General features: G+C 42.8%; 1 protein-coding gene across 6 annotated transcripts in view; it reads left to right on the top strand.

Moving 5' to 3' along the window:
* The window catches only part of LOC103556392 (zinc finger protein 39-like), a 51,366-nt gene that overhangs the window by 22,205 nt on the left and 12,998 nt on the right, over window positions 1–16,163 (top strand). The window contains exons 2-4 of one of the 6 annotated variants that reach the window (XM_070630589.1): window positions 1,657–1,760; window positions 3,049–3,186; window positions 12,747–12,901. In XM_070630589.1, coding sequence (XP_070486690.1) covers window positions 12,887–12,901 — 15 coding nt within the window. In that variant the 5' untranslated portion in view covers window positions 1,657–1,760; window positions 3,049–3,186; window positions 12,747–12,886. Of the gene's footprint in view, window positions 1–1,656; window positions 1,761–3,048; window positions 3,189–9,941; window positions 10,267–12,746; window positions 12,902–16,163 lie in introns of those variants that run through there. The other 5 variants (XM_070630617.1, XM_070630625.1, XM_070630579.1 and 2 more) reach the window with 5 other exon arrangements.

Raw genomic sequence — 16,163 nt, 5'->3', positions numbered from 1 at the left:
ATGTACATGGAATATCTTTTCTATTCCTTGACTGTTTGTATAGGTGTGTCCTTAAAGCTGAAGTGAGTCCTTTGTAGGCAGCATATAGTTGGGTCTTGTTTTTCTATCCATTCGCTGCTCTATGTCTTTTATAGGAGAATTTAGTCCATTTACACTTAAAGTGATTATTGATAGGTAAGGACTTGCTATTGCCATTTTGTTTGTTTTCTGGTTGTTTTGTATTTCCTTTGTTTCTTTCTTCCTATGTGATTTGATGAATTTTTGCTTTGATCCCATTATAATAAGGATTGCCTTTCCTCCACTTTCCATGTTCCTCATTTGGTCACCAAAATCACCCTTAACATCCATTTTCCTAGGATGCACCTCAGAATTCTTTCAGCGTTTACCCATGACACAGTTCTAAATGCATTTCCAAATGTTTAGGTATTCTTTACAGAAGCACCCCACTCCTGGTACCACAATCTGTCTCAGTCTGCTCAGGCTGCCATTACAGCATATCATAGACTGGGTGGATTAAACAATAGAAATTTGTTGCTTATAGTTCTGGAGGCTGGGGAGTCCCAGATCAAGGCGCTGACCAGTTTGGTTCAGGTGAGGACTCTCTTTCTGGTCACATTCTCGTTATGTTTTCACATGACCTTTCCGTGGTGCATGCACAGGGAAAGAGAGTGCTCTCTCTTCCTCTTCTTGTAAGGTCACAAACATCACAAATGCCCAACTGTCATGACATAATATAATTCTAATTACCTCCCAGATATCCCATCTCCAGGCATCGTCACCTTGTGGGTTAAAGCTTCAACATATAGATTTGAGGGGGACGTAAATATTTAGTTCATAACACAAGGGAAAGTGGTGGTTGTGGTGGTCATGGTCAGAGAATGAGGACAGGAGTTCATGGTGGAAAGCTGGAGCAGGAGAATAAGAGTTTCTGGGGAGTGGGTTGTCCTCTCCCCAGGGGGTGGAGAGGTTAACTGATATGAGGCAGTTGCCTCCTGGGGAAAGTAATAATCCCCAGTAATTTTTAGGATGGCACAGACAATAGTAACCACTACCAAATTTCCCTTTAGACATGAGAGTGTAGTGGTGTAGGTTTTAGCAGAGAGGAAGGATTATACCAGGATCATGAGCTACTTGTAATTTGAAGGCAGCATTAGGCCTGGGAGTTTGGCTTGCAAATATCTTTAAAGCCAAGGGGCTATGGGTGCACAGCTAGCAAAGGTGATGTTGGCATCTGTGATACTGTCATAATGGAGCAAAGTGCCCAGAACCCAACTGGCACAGTTTAAAGCTCAATTAAGGGTGGCCAAATCTAAGAGTTTCCAACTCTCCAAGGCTTTTTCCAGGTGGGTAATGAGTGTGGTTCTGTTGCAAATGGGTTTTAAATCATATCGCCTGATTTGGGGATATGTTGTTAATTAGTTAATTCCACTTCTTTGTCCTCACTACCTTTATCTTTACCACATGAACTATGTTGGTCATTCTTCTATGTTCAGTACAAATTAAACATAAGAACTCCTGTCACTTAATAGGTTCTCAAAAGTCTAAACTTCAAACATTGACCAGAAAGCATACCTAAGACCCAGAGAGAGAAAGTGAGTTGCTTAAGGTTACCCAACAATCACTAAGTATTGTCTTCCAACTTCCTCTTCTCCTTAGTGACGTCCTATTCAGGAAATCCACATCCCCATTCAGAATGTGAAGAGTTCCTGCTGGCAGAGGTATGGTAGGCCCTGAGCCTGGGAATCATCAGCCTAGGAAAAGTAAGTCCTGGGAAAGGAGACGAGAGTCTACTACTCTATAGTGTCATCTGGCTTCTTGATCCCAGCAAGTTCATTTTCTCTTTCAAGGAATATGACCCTGAGGCCAGCTTATGCACAATTGTCTCTATGGCCTGAGCTGGAAGTTCCTAGGCTGGGAAGGTCAAAGCTGACATTCCTGGATCTGCAGAACACAGTCACTGGGGGCAACTGCAGGATCAGAGAAGATAAAGGCATTTGAATGGGGCAGGTCATACTTTCGGTAAAGAGAAAACCAGGGAAAAGTCATGGGCCAAGAATCAATCTCCACCCCCAGCCTGGACCTCCCATCACTCAAGGCAGGGCTATCCTGGCTTGGGGAGGACTAGAGCTGGCAGTGGGAACTCTTGAGAAACCTCTGCACTGAACTCCTTGCCTAGTTTGTGGCAGAAACCAGGGAAGGGAAGCTCAAGTTCAGGTCTATCTCCCCAAAATACATAAATAACTTAAGATATGATAAATGGATAGGTAAATGGATAAATGGATCTTGGGAGTTTCTGGGCAAATAATTACTGAACACTGTAAGTGTAAAGTTGCGCAATGATTTTTGAGTGCACATTCCCTATGACCCAGCTATTTTATTCTAGTATATAAAGTAGAGCGTTTTTTACAACTGGAATATGGTCGATTGATGAATCAAAAATTATGTTAGTGGATGAGAACAAGCACCTTTTTAATAGGTTTAAAGAGAGATGCCACATTTGTTGGAAGTATTTTTTTTTTTTAAGTGGAGACATTGTGATATTTCCCCTGTGCATACTTTGGTATTGTGAAAATGAATAAAGGGAAACTTCATTTAAAATGGAGTCAGGAGGCCAAAAGGGGGAGCTCTCATGCAGTACCACTCTAGATCAATTACAGGAAGGATGGTCAATTACAGACCCCAACAGAAAGAAGTTGTCAACTGGAAGATAGCCAGTTAAAGACCCCATATGAAAGAGGTCAACAAAAAAGAATTGTTAATTACAGGAAGAAATGTACATTGCATCCCAAACAAATCAGCGACCCCAGCCACTCAGCCAATAAGAAACCATCACCACCCTGAACTCTTGCCTTTCTCCAATGGACTTTTGTTCAAAACATCCCCTCCCAATATCCTCCTTTTTCCTCCCTATAAAATAGTGTTACTCTTCTTTGATTTCTGGATTTGCCTAAGGTCTGCCATAGCATGCACATCCCAAATTTCAATTCTTTGACCATTCCTGAATAAACTCATTCTGCTGGTAAAATAACTGGCTGTTTTATTTTTAAGGTTGACGTATTTGGTGTTCAAAGTGGGATCCAAAGGAGGCGACCCCCAAGAGACAACAACCCCCAGAACTGAGCAAGATACCCACATCGAGCCCCTTGAGTTCATCGCTTTCATGAGTCCCTGCCTACTTTCAGTTTGGTGAGTCTCTTCTCAGATTTTGAGTTCTCCTACCTTTGTGTTCTGAGCTCTCTGACTTTATTCAGGATTGGGAGAGGCTTTGTTCCCTTGGGGGAAGAACTTTGTGCTCCTGGTTCAGGCTCTGTTCTTGGGTTCAAGATGTCGACCTTGGTGAATACTCAGTTGTTTTCTGAAAGTAGCACAGTTTCTTGTGGGGCTTGGCCTTGCTGAAAGTCCAGTAGTTTTCTGATTCCTTTGGGAATCAGGGCTAGGACTCTAGCAACTTTCTTGGGTTTTCAGAGGAAATTTCAGAAATGGGATCCCAGTCATTTAACTGTTCTAATGGAAAAGTTCCTTCAGGGATCCTGACTGGGTTTATGTTTAAGAACTTTGGGCCCCCTCCATGCATGTTTTTCACTAAGTGGGCCAAACAGACCAAGAGTAGTCCAGAATTACAATGGTCATCATGGAGAACTTTCCATCTCCCCAAAGTTATTTTTCTTCAAACCAAATTGGAAGACTACACCTCTAAAATTAAGTAAAATGAATGTTATGCTTATTTTAATTGGTATCTAGAGGTTTCTGAACATGCACAAACTCTAAAATTGGCACATTACAAGATACCATATCTCAATTAGCTGAAACAACTAAAAAATTGAGGGAATACAAAATGGCTTCTGAGGGTTCTCTTTCCCATCCCCCGTTTTCTTCATCTTATGCTCAGGCCCCACTTCTGGTGCCATCGTCCTCCTTCCCTTCTGCACCACCTCTAGTGCTGAAACTTGACATCTGAGCAAGTAACCTTAACTTAGTCCACCTGCCAAAAACACAATTTGGATCCAACAATTCCTTTGAACTTTGTACCTGAGACATGGCTGAAATTTTTAAAACAAAAGCTATGAGATCACTGCATCTGTCTACGTGTTATGTATGTCTATGTATGTAGGTGATATTTTTCTACCTCTGGATAGTGTTGCTAAGATTGATTGATTTGAAAGAACTCTATTTAATTGGCTTAAAATTAAGCACTTATAAATTAAGAATTCCAAAACCTCGGAAACTAACTCAATTGCTCTCAAATTTACGTGATCTAGGATCAATCTTTAGTAATTAAAAGCTAGCTTCAAGTTACCGGTTTATTGAAACAGGCTTGTCTTTAAAGTTATCAACACTGAGTATAATGCAGACACACAACTTTCATTCTACTTGGGTTTATTAAGTTTGTTATCTCTGTTAACAAAATTTGTCATCAAGAAAGTAACTTAAGATGCTGGTTGGTTGATGATCTAATGTCAAATCCAAGCATGTTTGTTAAAAGCAAGTAATTTAAGTAAATGTAAATAATATCAAAGTTTATACTAGGTTAAACTAAATAATGGATAGGCATTGAATACCTAAACCATTTCCAAATGAGATGAATATTAATTACTGAACATAAGTTTATCTACTCTTGGCTTCTTATTGCAGGGAAACTAAAGATATTTGAGTATATTAGTGAACATGTTTTATGCCACATCGAGAAATTTTCTCTGGAAAAAGGTACATGTTTCTAGAAATTTATAAAAGGTACTTATAAGGTCTCCAAGCCGCAAAATGCTAATATAGTTCATAATTGCTTCTGTAGCTTTTCACTAGGAATTAAGGATTCTAAGGGTTAAGGATTCTAATATATGTAATAGTAAGAGAAATATCTCCATATGCAAGGAAAGGAAAATGTGTGTGTGTTTTTCTTTAAAGATTGGCACCTGAGCTCTAACATCTGTTGCCAACTCTCTCTTTTTCTTCTTCTTCTTCTCCCCAAAGCCCCCCAGTACATAGTTGTATATACTAGTTGTAGGTCCTTCTGGCTCTGCAATGTGGGACGCTGCCTCAGCATGGCTTGATGAGCAGTGCTAGGTCTGTGCTCAGGATCCAAACCAGTGGAACCCTGGGCCGGCAATTCAGAGCATGTGAACTTAACCACTCAGCCATGGGGCCAGCCCCTAAAATGTGTGTTTTGATAAAAGAAGTTATAAGGAATGGAAATGCTTTTTGTTGAGGGAAAAGAAAGCACTTTTGTCCTAAAGAGAAGCTGGTTATTTTGGAATAGGAAAGAGGAAAACATAGGAAAAAAATCTAAGTGTAAAAATGTATAAAATGTTTATGGAAAGGAATCTTAGAAAAGGAATTTTAATGTGTGGTCAAGCTGGCTAAGATTAAAATGAATTTATTAAAATGAGTTTAATACCAAAAAAAGCTGATGCAAAACTGAAGTTTGGCTTTCTTTTATGTTGAAAGGACAAGGTGTTCTTGGGCAGTTGGTCTGCTTTTGATAACAGATTGTGAAAGCTTCTTTAGCTTTAAGTAATATGCCTAGAAAACAGAGATTTTGTGTTTTATCAAAATAATTTTCTGTGTTGTTTCTATGAGGTCTTTAATTACTTAAGAGAACTGAGTCTTCTTAGTATTAAAGGAGTTAAGTTTTTGCTTATGACCATGTAATCTTTTGTATTTTTCTTTGAAACCTTTTATTTCTTACTTGGTCAAATAGATACTTAAGTATTATTTCATAATGATCAGTGATCCTATTTGGTAAAGTGTCCAAACCATTTGACTTTTTGACAAGCTTCCCAAAATATTCAAATTCTAAGTGAAGTCTTTTCAACCTGGATGTAACTTTGGGATTTTCCAGATGGCACCTGGGACATTTCAAAAGATTTGTTCCCTCTCCTTGTAAAAAGAGAGAGATTTCACTGTTAAGATTTATTTGGTTTGTCAAATTACATGAGACACATGGTTAAATAAGCAATAATAAATCTCTTTAGGCTATGTTTTATGGGTGAACATTTCTAAAAAGTGTTCTAGAAATAGTATAAAATTCCTAAACAGATTATGTCCTCGTATAATGTTATCTGTAATTCTAGTTAATCTAAAATGCATGTGACAAAAATGCTGAAATTTCCTTGTCAGTTGCCTTTTGTAAAAGTCATTTGTTGGTTACAGACAATTATTGTTTTGCTCTGATGCTTTTACAAATAGGTTTCATTCTCAAAGAGATGCACAGAAAAGATTTTGACAAGTACTCTGGAATATAGGTTTTGACAACTTTAAGATCAAACACTGAGTTGGGTGGGAATTTCCGGAACTCGAGTAGAGGACTGATTGCTTTGATGTTTTGTTTTCCAGATGTAAAGGATCCCCTTTTCTCCTCTCCTTTAAGTTCTCTGTAACTTACAACAATTCATAAATTGTATCTTTACAACAAGGGTTGAAACACTTATCTTTTTCTCTCTACCTGATCCCTCCAGAATTCAGAAACTCTTCAGTATTCTTTTCATGACAATATATGTATTTGCATGGGTTCAGTGAAGGGCTGTTTTCCTTGTAACAGTACACAATTGGAAGCATTGGCTACATTACCAAGGCTTTGACTAAAATGTCATCTTCAAGAAAGATGTACATAGACTCAGAAATGACCAGACAGCTGTAAGGAACTGCTCAGAAAAATTGGCCTAGTTACCTTGCTTATAAGCTTTCAGCAAAGCAATTTTTCAAAAAGATCTTATATGGTCACTTGCTGTTTTTGCTGCATTTATATAAATAATCAGGCCAAGTTTAATTCAAACAAATTAGTTTTACTGTGATTATCTTTAATAAAAATGAGCATAATTGTGGAAAGACAAGTTATGTTTTCACCTTTGTAGATATTAAATTCTAGTCCTATTAATTGTCTTTAAGGCTTTTTTATATACCTGTAAGCTGGACTGGATCCTAAATTCTTCCAGTTTTCTTAAATGTCTGGCTATGATACTCCAAACTAAGATTTCCCATTTTTACTGCCCTTGAAATATCCTTGGAAGGGGCTATACTAGGTCCTGCTCACTATGCAGATGGCAGCCAAATTTCAGGGACTCAAGCCTTGGGTACACATCTCACAGCTAAAGAGTGCTACACCTGACATCTAGTCCTGTGGAGGTGCTGGGGACCTCCAAATCAAATTGGCGAGGAAGAGAAGTGGCCAAAATCAGAGGTAGATGCTTTCCCATAATGTCTGGACCAGGCCTGTACACTTTTCTTTCACTGCTGTCTCTCACTGCTCTCCCTCCCTTCTATGGAAGGATGAAACCCTTCTCCCTATTTCCCAACCCCTCACAAAAGGAGAAACCTCTGTGATTGCTGTATTTACCATGAGAAACCTCAATCTGTGCAGGACAATAATGACCCTTTAGCTCACCCTACAAGTAATTTTGCTAAAATTCCAGATGCCATTGTATGTTTAAATTGTTCTGCAGGCCCATTTTATAAGGTCAAGGTACTAAGCCCACCTAATTTCATTCCTTGTTTTAATTTAACCCAGCCTTGGGAGGGAAAGACAAGATCTTGTAAATATTTATGTGATAAATTCTGTAGGACAACCAATGTAAATCAGATCACTTGTACACTTGTTGATATACCCATATATTTAGGTAACCTCTTAATGTGTAACAACACAATGTCTGGACATTGGTTAAATGGTGGCAATGCCTCTATGCCAGTGAGTGAGTCCATAGATACTGTCTCTTATGCGGGAGCCTTATGTATACCCCCAATTACATGCTCTATGTAGAGGCTGTGCTCGTGGCCTTTATGCTTGGGCATCTCATTGCCTTGACAGCTGGAGAGTACAAGGACAGGGTGCCCTTCCTGTATTCACCACCCCGTTCTCCCTGCATAACTAGTCAGAATCCTCATTGGTCAGTTCCAGTAAATTCCTATAATCACCTCAAACAAGAGCTCCCAGGAGGCGTGCATGATTCTGGACTTGCCTCCACAGGGACAGCTTTCTTTCTGTGGATTGGAGTAAGTGCCAATGAACAAATGATCAGAAGCCCTTTCCTAACGCTTGAAGAGTTGGCCAATTCCACAGCAAATGCAGTTGCAACCCAACAATGGTTGCTTAAGCCATTGTCCAGTGTAGTTTTAGATAACTGTATACATCTTGATTACCTACTTGCTGAGCAGGCAACTGTCTGTGCAGTAACAAACACTTGCTGTTGCACATGGGTAAACACCTCTGGGGAAGTGGAGACCCAATTACATAGAATTAGAGAGCAAGCACATGGGTTACAACAAATTTCACCCAAGAACCCACTGTCTTTTGATTTATTCAGCTGGTTGCCCTCAGGTCTGGGTTCCTGGTTTAGAACTATCATACAAACTGGGCTTGTATTGTTATTGATCCTGCTTTGTGTACTTGTTGTTAAACTGTACCTATTTCCTGTTGAACTTTTGTAAACGTGACGTACCTAATAAGGTATGTTAGGTCAACAATTTCAACTGATTCTCCTACACCTAGGATCTTAGACAACTATAGACTTTGAATAAGGGATGCCTGAGAGTTCTTCCTCCTAACCTTCCCTGTTACTCAAACTTTGCCTAAATGATTTTCAACCACTATGCACTTTCCCTTCAATGTGGGACATGACAACCAGGAAAGGTCCTTCCTGGCACTGAGGGACAAAACCACTTTGAACAGAAAATCTGACTCTTGATCAGCAGTGCTTTCTGAGAAAAATATTGATCAAAAGGGAGAATGTGAAAATTAATAAAGGGAAACCTCATATAAATAGAGTCAGGCAGCCAGAAGGGGGCGCTCCTGTGCAGGACCACTCTAGGTCAATTACAGGAAATAGGGTCAATTACAGACCCGAAGAGAAGTTGTCAACAGGAATGAATCGTTAATTATAGGAAGAAATGTACAGTGATTCCCAAGCAGAGATTGACTATCCCAGCAGCTCAGCCAATGAGAAACCATCAGCACTCTGAACTCTCAATGAACTTGTGCTCAAAACAACCCTTCCTAACTTCCTCCATTTTCCTTATAAAATAATGCTCCTCTCCTTTTGGGGATTTGCCTATGGTCTGCCACAGCATTCCCAAATTCTTTAGCTATTCTTAAATAAACTCATTTTGCTGGTAAGACAACTGGCTGTTTTAAGGTTGACAATGTGCTCCTGTGAAAAATAGAGTAGGCTCTATAACTGCAATGCCCTTATCAGAACAAAAGAATTTAAGCTAACTGTTAATCTCATCCAATGTTTGGCCCACATAAGAATTTCCACCTTCCTCCCACAAATCCAGATTTAAAAATGACAAGAGATTTTCACATATTGAGGTATATGGGGTAACTTTTTGAGTTCAAAACTGATTTGCTTGAACAAAAAGCCTGACTTATGGCCTATCAAACATACGTTGTACACCTGCTTGACCATGAAAGAATGCACTCTAAAGATAATGCACACTTCCCACCTACGCCCTATTGGGATTAATCCCTTTGCTGACATGACCATCATGTTGACCTGCTAATTTGCAACTGAATACCTCTGAAATTTTGATGAAAATATGTCCTGGGTGTGTTTAATATATGTTTTTTGTTCTAAAAAGATACAAGACTGTACTGAAAACAATGCTTCTAGGGAACACTTTCTAAGGCCTTCCTGGTTACAACCCTCACTCTGGCTCAGGTAAACTGACCTCATTTCTCTTATCTATAGAGTGGTTATTGGTTATTTTGCATCCAAACAACAACCCAGAATTTCAGTGGTTGTCAAGTGAGGGTTAGGAGGCAAGACCTCGCCCATCTCCTCTGGGTCTCAGAGAAGCAAGACAGAGCACCATGCAAATAAAGAAAATGTCCTCAGACCCTTCCTAACCCGCCAAGAGGCTTGTGGGAAATGTAGTCTCGCCCTGCGCTGACGCGCTCCCGACCCGGACTCTAGGAAGGAGTCTTCCGGGTTCCTTTTGCGCGTGTGCGGCCCCGCCCACGCCCACCCTCTTCCGCCCGGAAGTTCCGGAGCCCGGTGCTCTGGGGGCGGGGGCGGCGCTGGGCTGGATGCCGTGCCCCTGGAGGTTGGTGGCAGTGTGACGGAGGTGCCGCGGGCGGTCGGGGACACGGGGCGAGCACGGCTGTCGCTCCGCTGAGGGGAGCGGAAGGGTCGGTGGGTGGGAACCGTCCGGGACGCGGATGCCGGCTGGTGAAGCGCCGGTTGGCCTGTGGCTTCAGTGATTACTTCTCGGAGGAGGCGCGCTCTGGAAGGCCGGCCATAGCTACCAGAAGCTTCGTGAACTGGGGGTCGAGGCGGGGTTTGTGTGCGGACGGCGCGAGCGCGGGGTGGGCGGTCTGCGGCCCCGTCCGGGCCACGCCGCCCCGCTGGGTGCTATGGGGCTGCTCCTGTGCCCGAGCGCGCTGGCGCCTGGTGAGACGCCCGATGCCCGGGGGAGCCCCTGCGGTGTGCGTGCGGACCGAGGCTCCCGGGGCACTTGTTTGTGGGGTTTCGTGGAGTCGCTCCAGCAGGGGAGGTGTCAGTTCCCCTCCTGCCCGGGCAGCCCGCCGAGCGCTCCCGGTTTGCGTTTCCGGAGGTTTATACAAGATCTAGTGTCCAGGCCTCGTGGGTTGAGGGGCATGTTGTGCTCTGCGTGGCGGTCTTGTCTTTCTGAGAACAAGGTAGCTGTTATACAGCGGGAGGGGAGGCGGCCTACGAACAGTGATCCTCCCGGAAGGACAGCGCCGGTGGCTGAAGCCTCGCTCCCGCTTCAGGGCAGAGGCAGCGGACTCGCGGGGAGGAGGAGGGCCGGCGGTTACTGCTGCTTCTGCCCCGAGTGCCCAAGGTTTGGGTGCTGCTGCTCCTCCCGAAGTTCTCCGAGGCTGGGTGACGGTGGAGGGTTTAGACCGACCTTCAGACGGAGACCTGTGCTGGGCCTAGGGATTGTTCCTCCTGGGAGTGGTCTTGAAGGAAGGGGTGGTCTGGGGCTGGAGGGTTCGCCCGTCACAACCGAGAGAATGTCTCCAGGGCTTCCTAACACTCCCGTCCCTTCGCTCTCCCTCATTCTTTTATCTGCGCTCTCTCAAACCCGTTGTGTCATCAGATCTGATACCTCGAGACCGGGGGATGCTCCCTCTGTCCTGAGTGTTCTTCCTGGTGGTTGAGGGAGGGTTTGTCAGGGTATTTCTGCCTCATGAGAAAGATGAAAAGGTTTCATTTGAGAACAGAAGTGATTTGCCGGGCTCGTATTTGTGTACAGCAGGCATCCTGGCTTTTGGTTAGTATCATCCACTTTGCCGAAGTTAAGCCAAACCACTCATCTGCTTTTGACATCATTTTTAGGAACTGCAGCCAACTTAGAGCAAATATCGTTTTAGAAGAACTTGCTTGAAACATGCCTGTCCTCTTTTCCCCATTGCTTTCTGGGGGTTATTTGCGCTCAAAGGGTTAATAATACAAGTGTTTCCCATGTGATGTCAGTGATCTTTTCTTGAAAATCATAAATTCTATAGCACAATAACAGGAACCTATTTTCCATTGTTTAAAAAAGAAAAATTCGAATGAATCACACTTCTGCTTCAAACCAATGTTTTAAATGTAAGTGAAGCCCAGTACAGTGCCTGCCAAGAAGTACAAGACTCATTTCTGATGTAAAAAACGTAAAACGGAGTCTTCTGATGTGCAGACAATAACAGTGATTTTGTCTGATTCGCATGATCTTAGTTCCAGCAACTTCTCTGAGGTCCATCCAGTGCACATTCGGAAGCTTTTCGAAAGTTCTGCATGTAGCTGTGAAGTTCTACTGATTGTATTTGGCATGTAATTCAAGACTTTCTCCCACATGTGATTTTATTAAAAACATCCTGAGTTTGGGAGTTTAGATGTATTGCTTAGCATTTGCTATGTAACAAAGCAACCAAAATTTTCTGGGTTAAAAAAAAAATAAAGAAGAAAAACAACTGTTTCATTTGCCCGAAGTTCTGTGGTCAGCATTTGGGTTGGGTCTAGTTGGTCAGTGCCTATGCTGGTGTTGCCTGGATCACCAGTGAGGCTGTCGTCATCTGGTGCCGTGACTGAGGCTGCTTGGTTTAAGATGACGTCGTCTGTTTTTTCACTGGTTTGTGCCGGCTGTTGGCTAAGCCGTGTCCCTAACAGGGCAGCGCCGGGTTACTTCGCAAGGTGACAGTGTTCCAAGAAGGCAAGCTCTAGTAGAAAAGTACTTTTCATCGTATGTCTGCCTCCCATGTGCTGATTTCCCTACAGTCAGAGCAAATCAAATAGCAAAGCCCATGTCATCGTCGGAGGGGACTTCACGAGGAAACGAATACAGGGAAGCAAGGCATTGAGAACCATTGCGGGGACAGTGTGCCACAAAGAATGTGCATTATGTGCATTTTTTCCTATCAAATCATGGGCCACAAGTGTTGTGCTGCAAGATGTGTACTTTCTGTGAAGTTTAGCTATTCGAAAACCACAGGTGTCCTTGTGGAAACACTAATCTAGGGGTATGCCCCATGGGTAGGAATTATGTAACTGTGTGAAATAAGCAGTTATCTACAGAAGCCTCTTTAGAATTTTTAGGTAATTCTTACTATTAACTGTTGATAAATCAGTAAGAAATATGTGTTTTCGTTAACTTAAGGGTAAATTCTGTGTCTCAGTTCTTCAAAGTAAGGGTATGTGGGTACTCCTTCGACAGGGTCTTTCCTGCCCCTTCTCAAGGTATAAAGTACTGTTGCCCCACACGAGGTTCTCTCTCACTCTCTTTTTTTGTTTGTTTGTTTGTTTTGTCTTCTCTAGCTAACGTGTGGAGAACTTTGGACCGGAGAATCTGGGATGTAGGAGCAAGCCAGGCCAGTCCTTTCATGACTCCGCTCCATTCACCTTCTCTTCCAGCTCTGTTTCCAGAGTCCTCTGTGTGTTTCTAAGAGCAACGGAAAATGGATACATCTTTGGTGAGTTGTTTCTTTATTTTTCCCTCAGCTTGTTTTACATTGTGCTGTATGAGCTTTATGAGCGTTCCTAAGTTGAAATGAGAAAGTAGAAATGAGTGAAATTCAGCTTCAGGGACATATACATAAACAAGATAAAGGTGGTGTGCAGATACCCCTTAGAGTCACCCAAGGTGAGCGCAGATTGGTCTCTGGTCTTTCCGATGTCAAGGCCAAAAACAGATGTTGTGCAGTCATTTATTAGCTGATGAGAACAGACCCCTAGAAGAAAGCGTGCCACATCTCCTTGGACGTGGAAGCCTGCAGGCACAGAAGTCTGACACAGTGTCTTTAATGGTCGCGTAGATGAGGCGGTGGGCGGTGTTTGCCTGCCAGTCTCGAAGTAAACACTCGCAGCCTTCTGCAGTGGTGGTCTGACCTCATGCTGAAGCGCAGCTTGCTTAGTGAGGTTCTTCTGGAGTTGCTGAAATGGCGAGGCCCCAGACAGCCTTTGGAAGGCCCTGCGTGGTGCACAGAGGAACTTGGAATGTCTGGGGGATTGAGTCGACTGCGGGTCCTTTAAATAACTCTTCACACATTTCTGTCAGCTAGTCTGTATACGCAGGTTGGGCAGCAGACTCCTCAAGGTTGTATTTCCTGGCAAATATTTCCACTGCTGCTTTGTGCTTTAACCTACTCGCCGTAGTCTGCATTCGTTTCTTCTAAAGCTCACGAGTAACCTAATTATAGTTAGATTCAGTGGTTATGCTGTAGTCTCTGCCTCAGTCGAGTCTTCTGCCGTGTTGAAATGCCTTAGTCCATGATCTTCTGGAAGGTCTCGTGTCTTAGCTTCTGTCATGGCCTCTCTGATGATTTCTTCTGTGTTTCCCTGAATTCTTCTGTTTGTTTCTTCTTCTCCTGAATGTGGCTCTTGCAAGTGTTCGAGTCTGGGCCCCATTCTTCACACGGCAGTTCTCCTTGACCTGTTGGGGGGCTCTGGGGTTTGACAGTTTTGTTTCTCTCCAGCTTGGGCCTCTTCCCCAGCCTTCAGAGCACAGGTTCAGCTCCCAGTTGATGCTGCTTCGTAGCTCTCCGGAAGGCACCTCAAGCTCAACAAATGCAAAATGAAAACCACATTTTCCTCTCTTCCCTTCCTATGATATTACTTCCATCCAGCTAGTGACTCAAACCACCAAAATGGGATTTCTCCTGGACCCCTCCCTCTCTCTCAGGTTTAATCTCGTTAAAGTCCTGCTACTTTGTTTGTTCTTTAGTTTTATCTAGTGTCTGTGCTGGTGCCCACAGACCCTACAGTAACTTCCTTTTTTACCTTGGAGCTGTCATTCTTGGCAAAACAGGAAGGATGTGAACGTGATGAGGTCCCATCCCTCTGGAGCTCTGCTGCCAGCCAGCATGTGTGGTGGCAGCCTCAGGAGTCCCTGTGGCACAGAGCACTCAGGAGTGAGTGAGTCATGTTTGAACGGAGTCAAGTGAGATACACAAAGAATAAAAGCAAGGACCACAGATTTTCATCATTTTTAACTTTTGTTCATATAATTGTCAGCGATTTCGTCTGTAGCTTTTATTATTATGTAACTGGATGTTGCTAGATCAGAAATCGTCTGTCATGTTTTCAAACGCTGTTAAAGACTGTTTATTCTTCTGCTACATCAGCTAATCACTTAAAACTGAGTAGGGAAAAACAAATGTGTGCGTCAAACATAAGTCTCATTGTGGACTAGAATTTAATGAAAAGTTGTTTACCTTTTTTATTATTTTGATAAAATATACATAATCTAAAATTTGCCCTCGTAACCATTTTTAAGAGTACAGTTCAGTGGCACTGATCACATTCACACTGTTGTGCAGTCATTCCCACCATCCATCTCTGGAATTTTTTCATCTTCTCTGAATGAAACTCTACTTGTTAAACACTACCTGCCTCTTCCCTTCCAGCTCAGTCCCCGGCAGCCACCATTTTACTTTCTGCCTCTGAATTTGACTACTGTTGTAGCATGATATAAGTGGAATCATGCAGTTTTTGTCCTTTTATGATTGACATTTTATTTTGTATATTGTCTTCAAGGTTCAGTCACATTGTAACATGTCATGGCCATAACTTCCGTTTTTACTTCCATGAAGTTGAGTTTAGCTATTCTTGACTCTCAAAAGTATTTCTTAAATTCTTTTTCCTATAAGAACTGGAGTAGGCAACTTTTTATCAACCTTAAACAGTAAAAGATATAATGTGAATTGCTTTGAGAGTTTTTCAATCCTACAAGACCCCAATTTTTTAGTATCTCCCAATTTTCTTTCATCCCTCCTTCCAAACTGGCCTTTCCCTCCTCCGCCCCATGAGCTCATCGCTTTCCTATAGTTCTTTACTAAGGGCAATGACTAGTGGCTGAGATGTACTACTAATGTTTTGTTTTCCTGTCTCTTTTCCCAAAGCTTCAAGCCCATGAGGTAAACATTATTTGACTTAATAGGTATCACTCATGTTATTTAAGGAAGTATGTCAGTCCCAGTTATCATGTGTGACACTGTGAGCCATTATCTAGCCCCTGGATAGCAGATCACCGTCCTTACAGTTTCCCTGCACTGCTTCTTGCTGTTGTTGGTGTTTGGTTTTGTTTGATTGCGTGGTGCCAGTTCCTTTACCAGTTAGGTCAGCACGTAAGATTTGTTTCTCACTGATAGTACCTGATCTTGGTGAGTCAGCTTTAGTTTTCTTTCTTTCAGCTTCACGCAGTCTCCTTGTCTGGCCGCACACCCAGTTGAGCAGCAGTGCGGTATAGTGTGTGGAGAGACTCAAGAAAAGACTCAGAGATGGCGTATGAGACATAGAGGTTTATTGGGACTTACATATAGGGATTGTCCAGGGGCGGCTGGCTGGACGGAGTTGTGCACCCGCTACCATGGGCAGAGAGGAGCTTGCTTATCTAGGCAGGGGAATACAGACTGTGCTTGCCAAGAGGGACTGCTCTTGGTATGACCAGTGTTCCCAGGAACAATAGCTCGCATCTAAGGGTTCTGTGTTCTTTCAACATGTGCTGTTCTTTGAGATAAGTTAAGACCTGCGTTGGCCAGGCCCTCAATCTTCACAAATCCCAGAGGGCTAACTCTCCACCCAGATGGGGACCAGGAGGGTACATGGTTACAGTAGGGCACATAGGTTACTGCTGAGCAAGCAAGGCCCTACACTTTACCCTCCGTGTGTCTGAATGGCCCTTACAGTCTTATTGCACCATCTTTCTGCAGATCCCCTGGCACCAGACATATAGGG

The sequence above is a fragment of the Equus przewalskii genome, chromosome 1 (genome assembly GCF_037783145.1).
Source record: "Equus przewalskii isolate Varuska chromosome 1, EquPr2, whole genome shotgun sequence".
In the NCBI taxonomy this organism is placed as follows: domain Eukaryota; kingdom Metazoa; phylum Chordata; class Mammalia; order Perissodactyla; family Equidae; genus Equus; species Equus przewalskii.
Note: the sequence above shows the minus strand (reverse complement) of the source record. Positions and strands in the feature narration are given on the sequence as shown.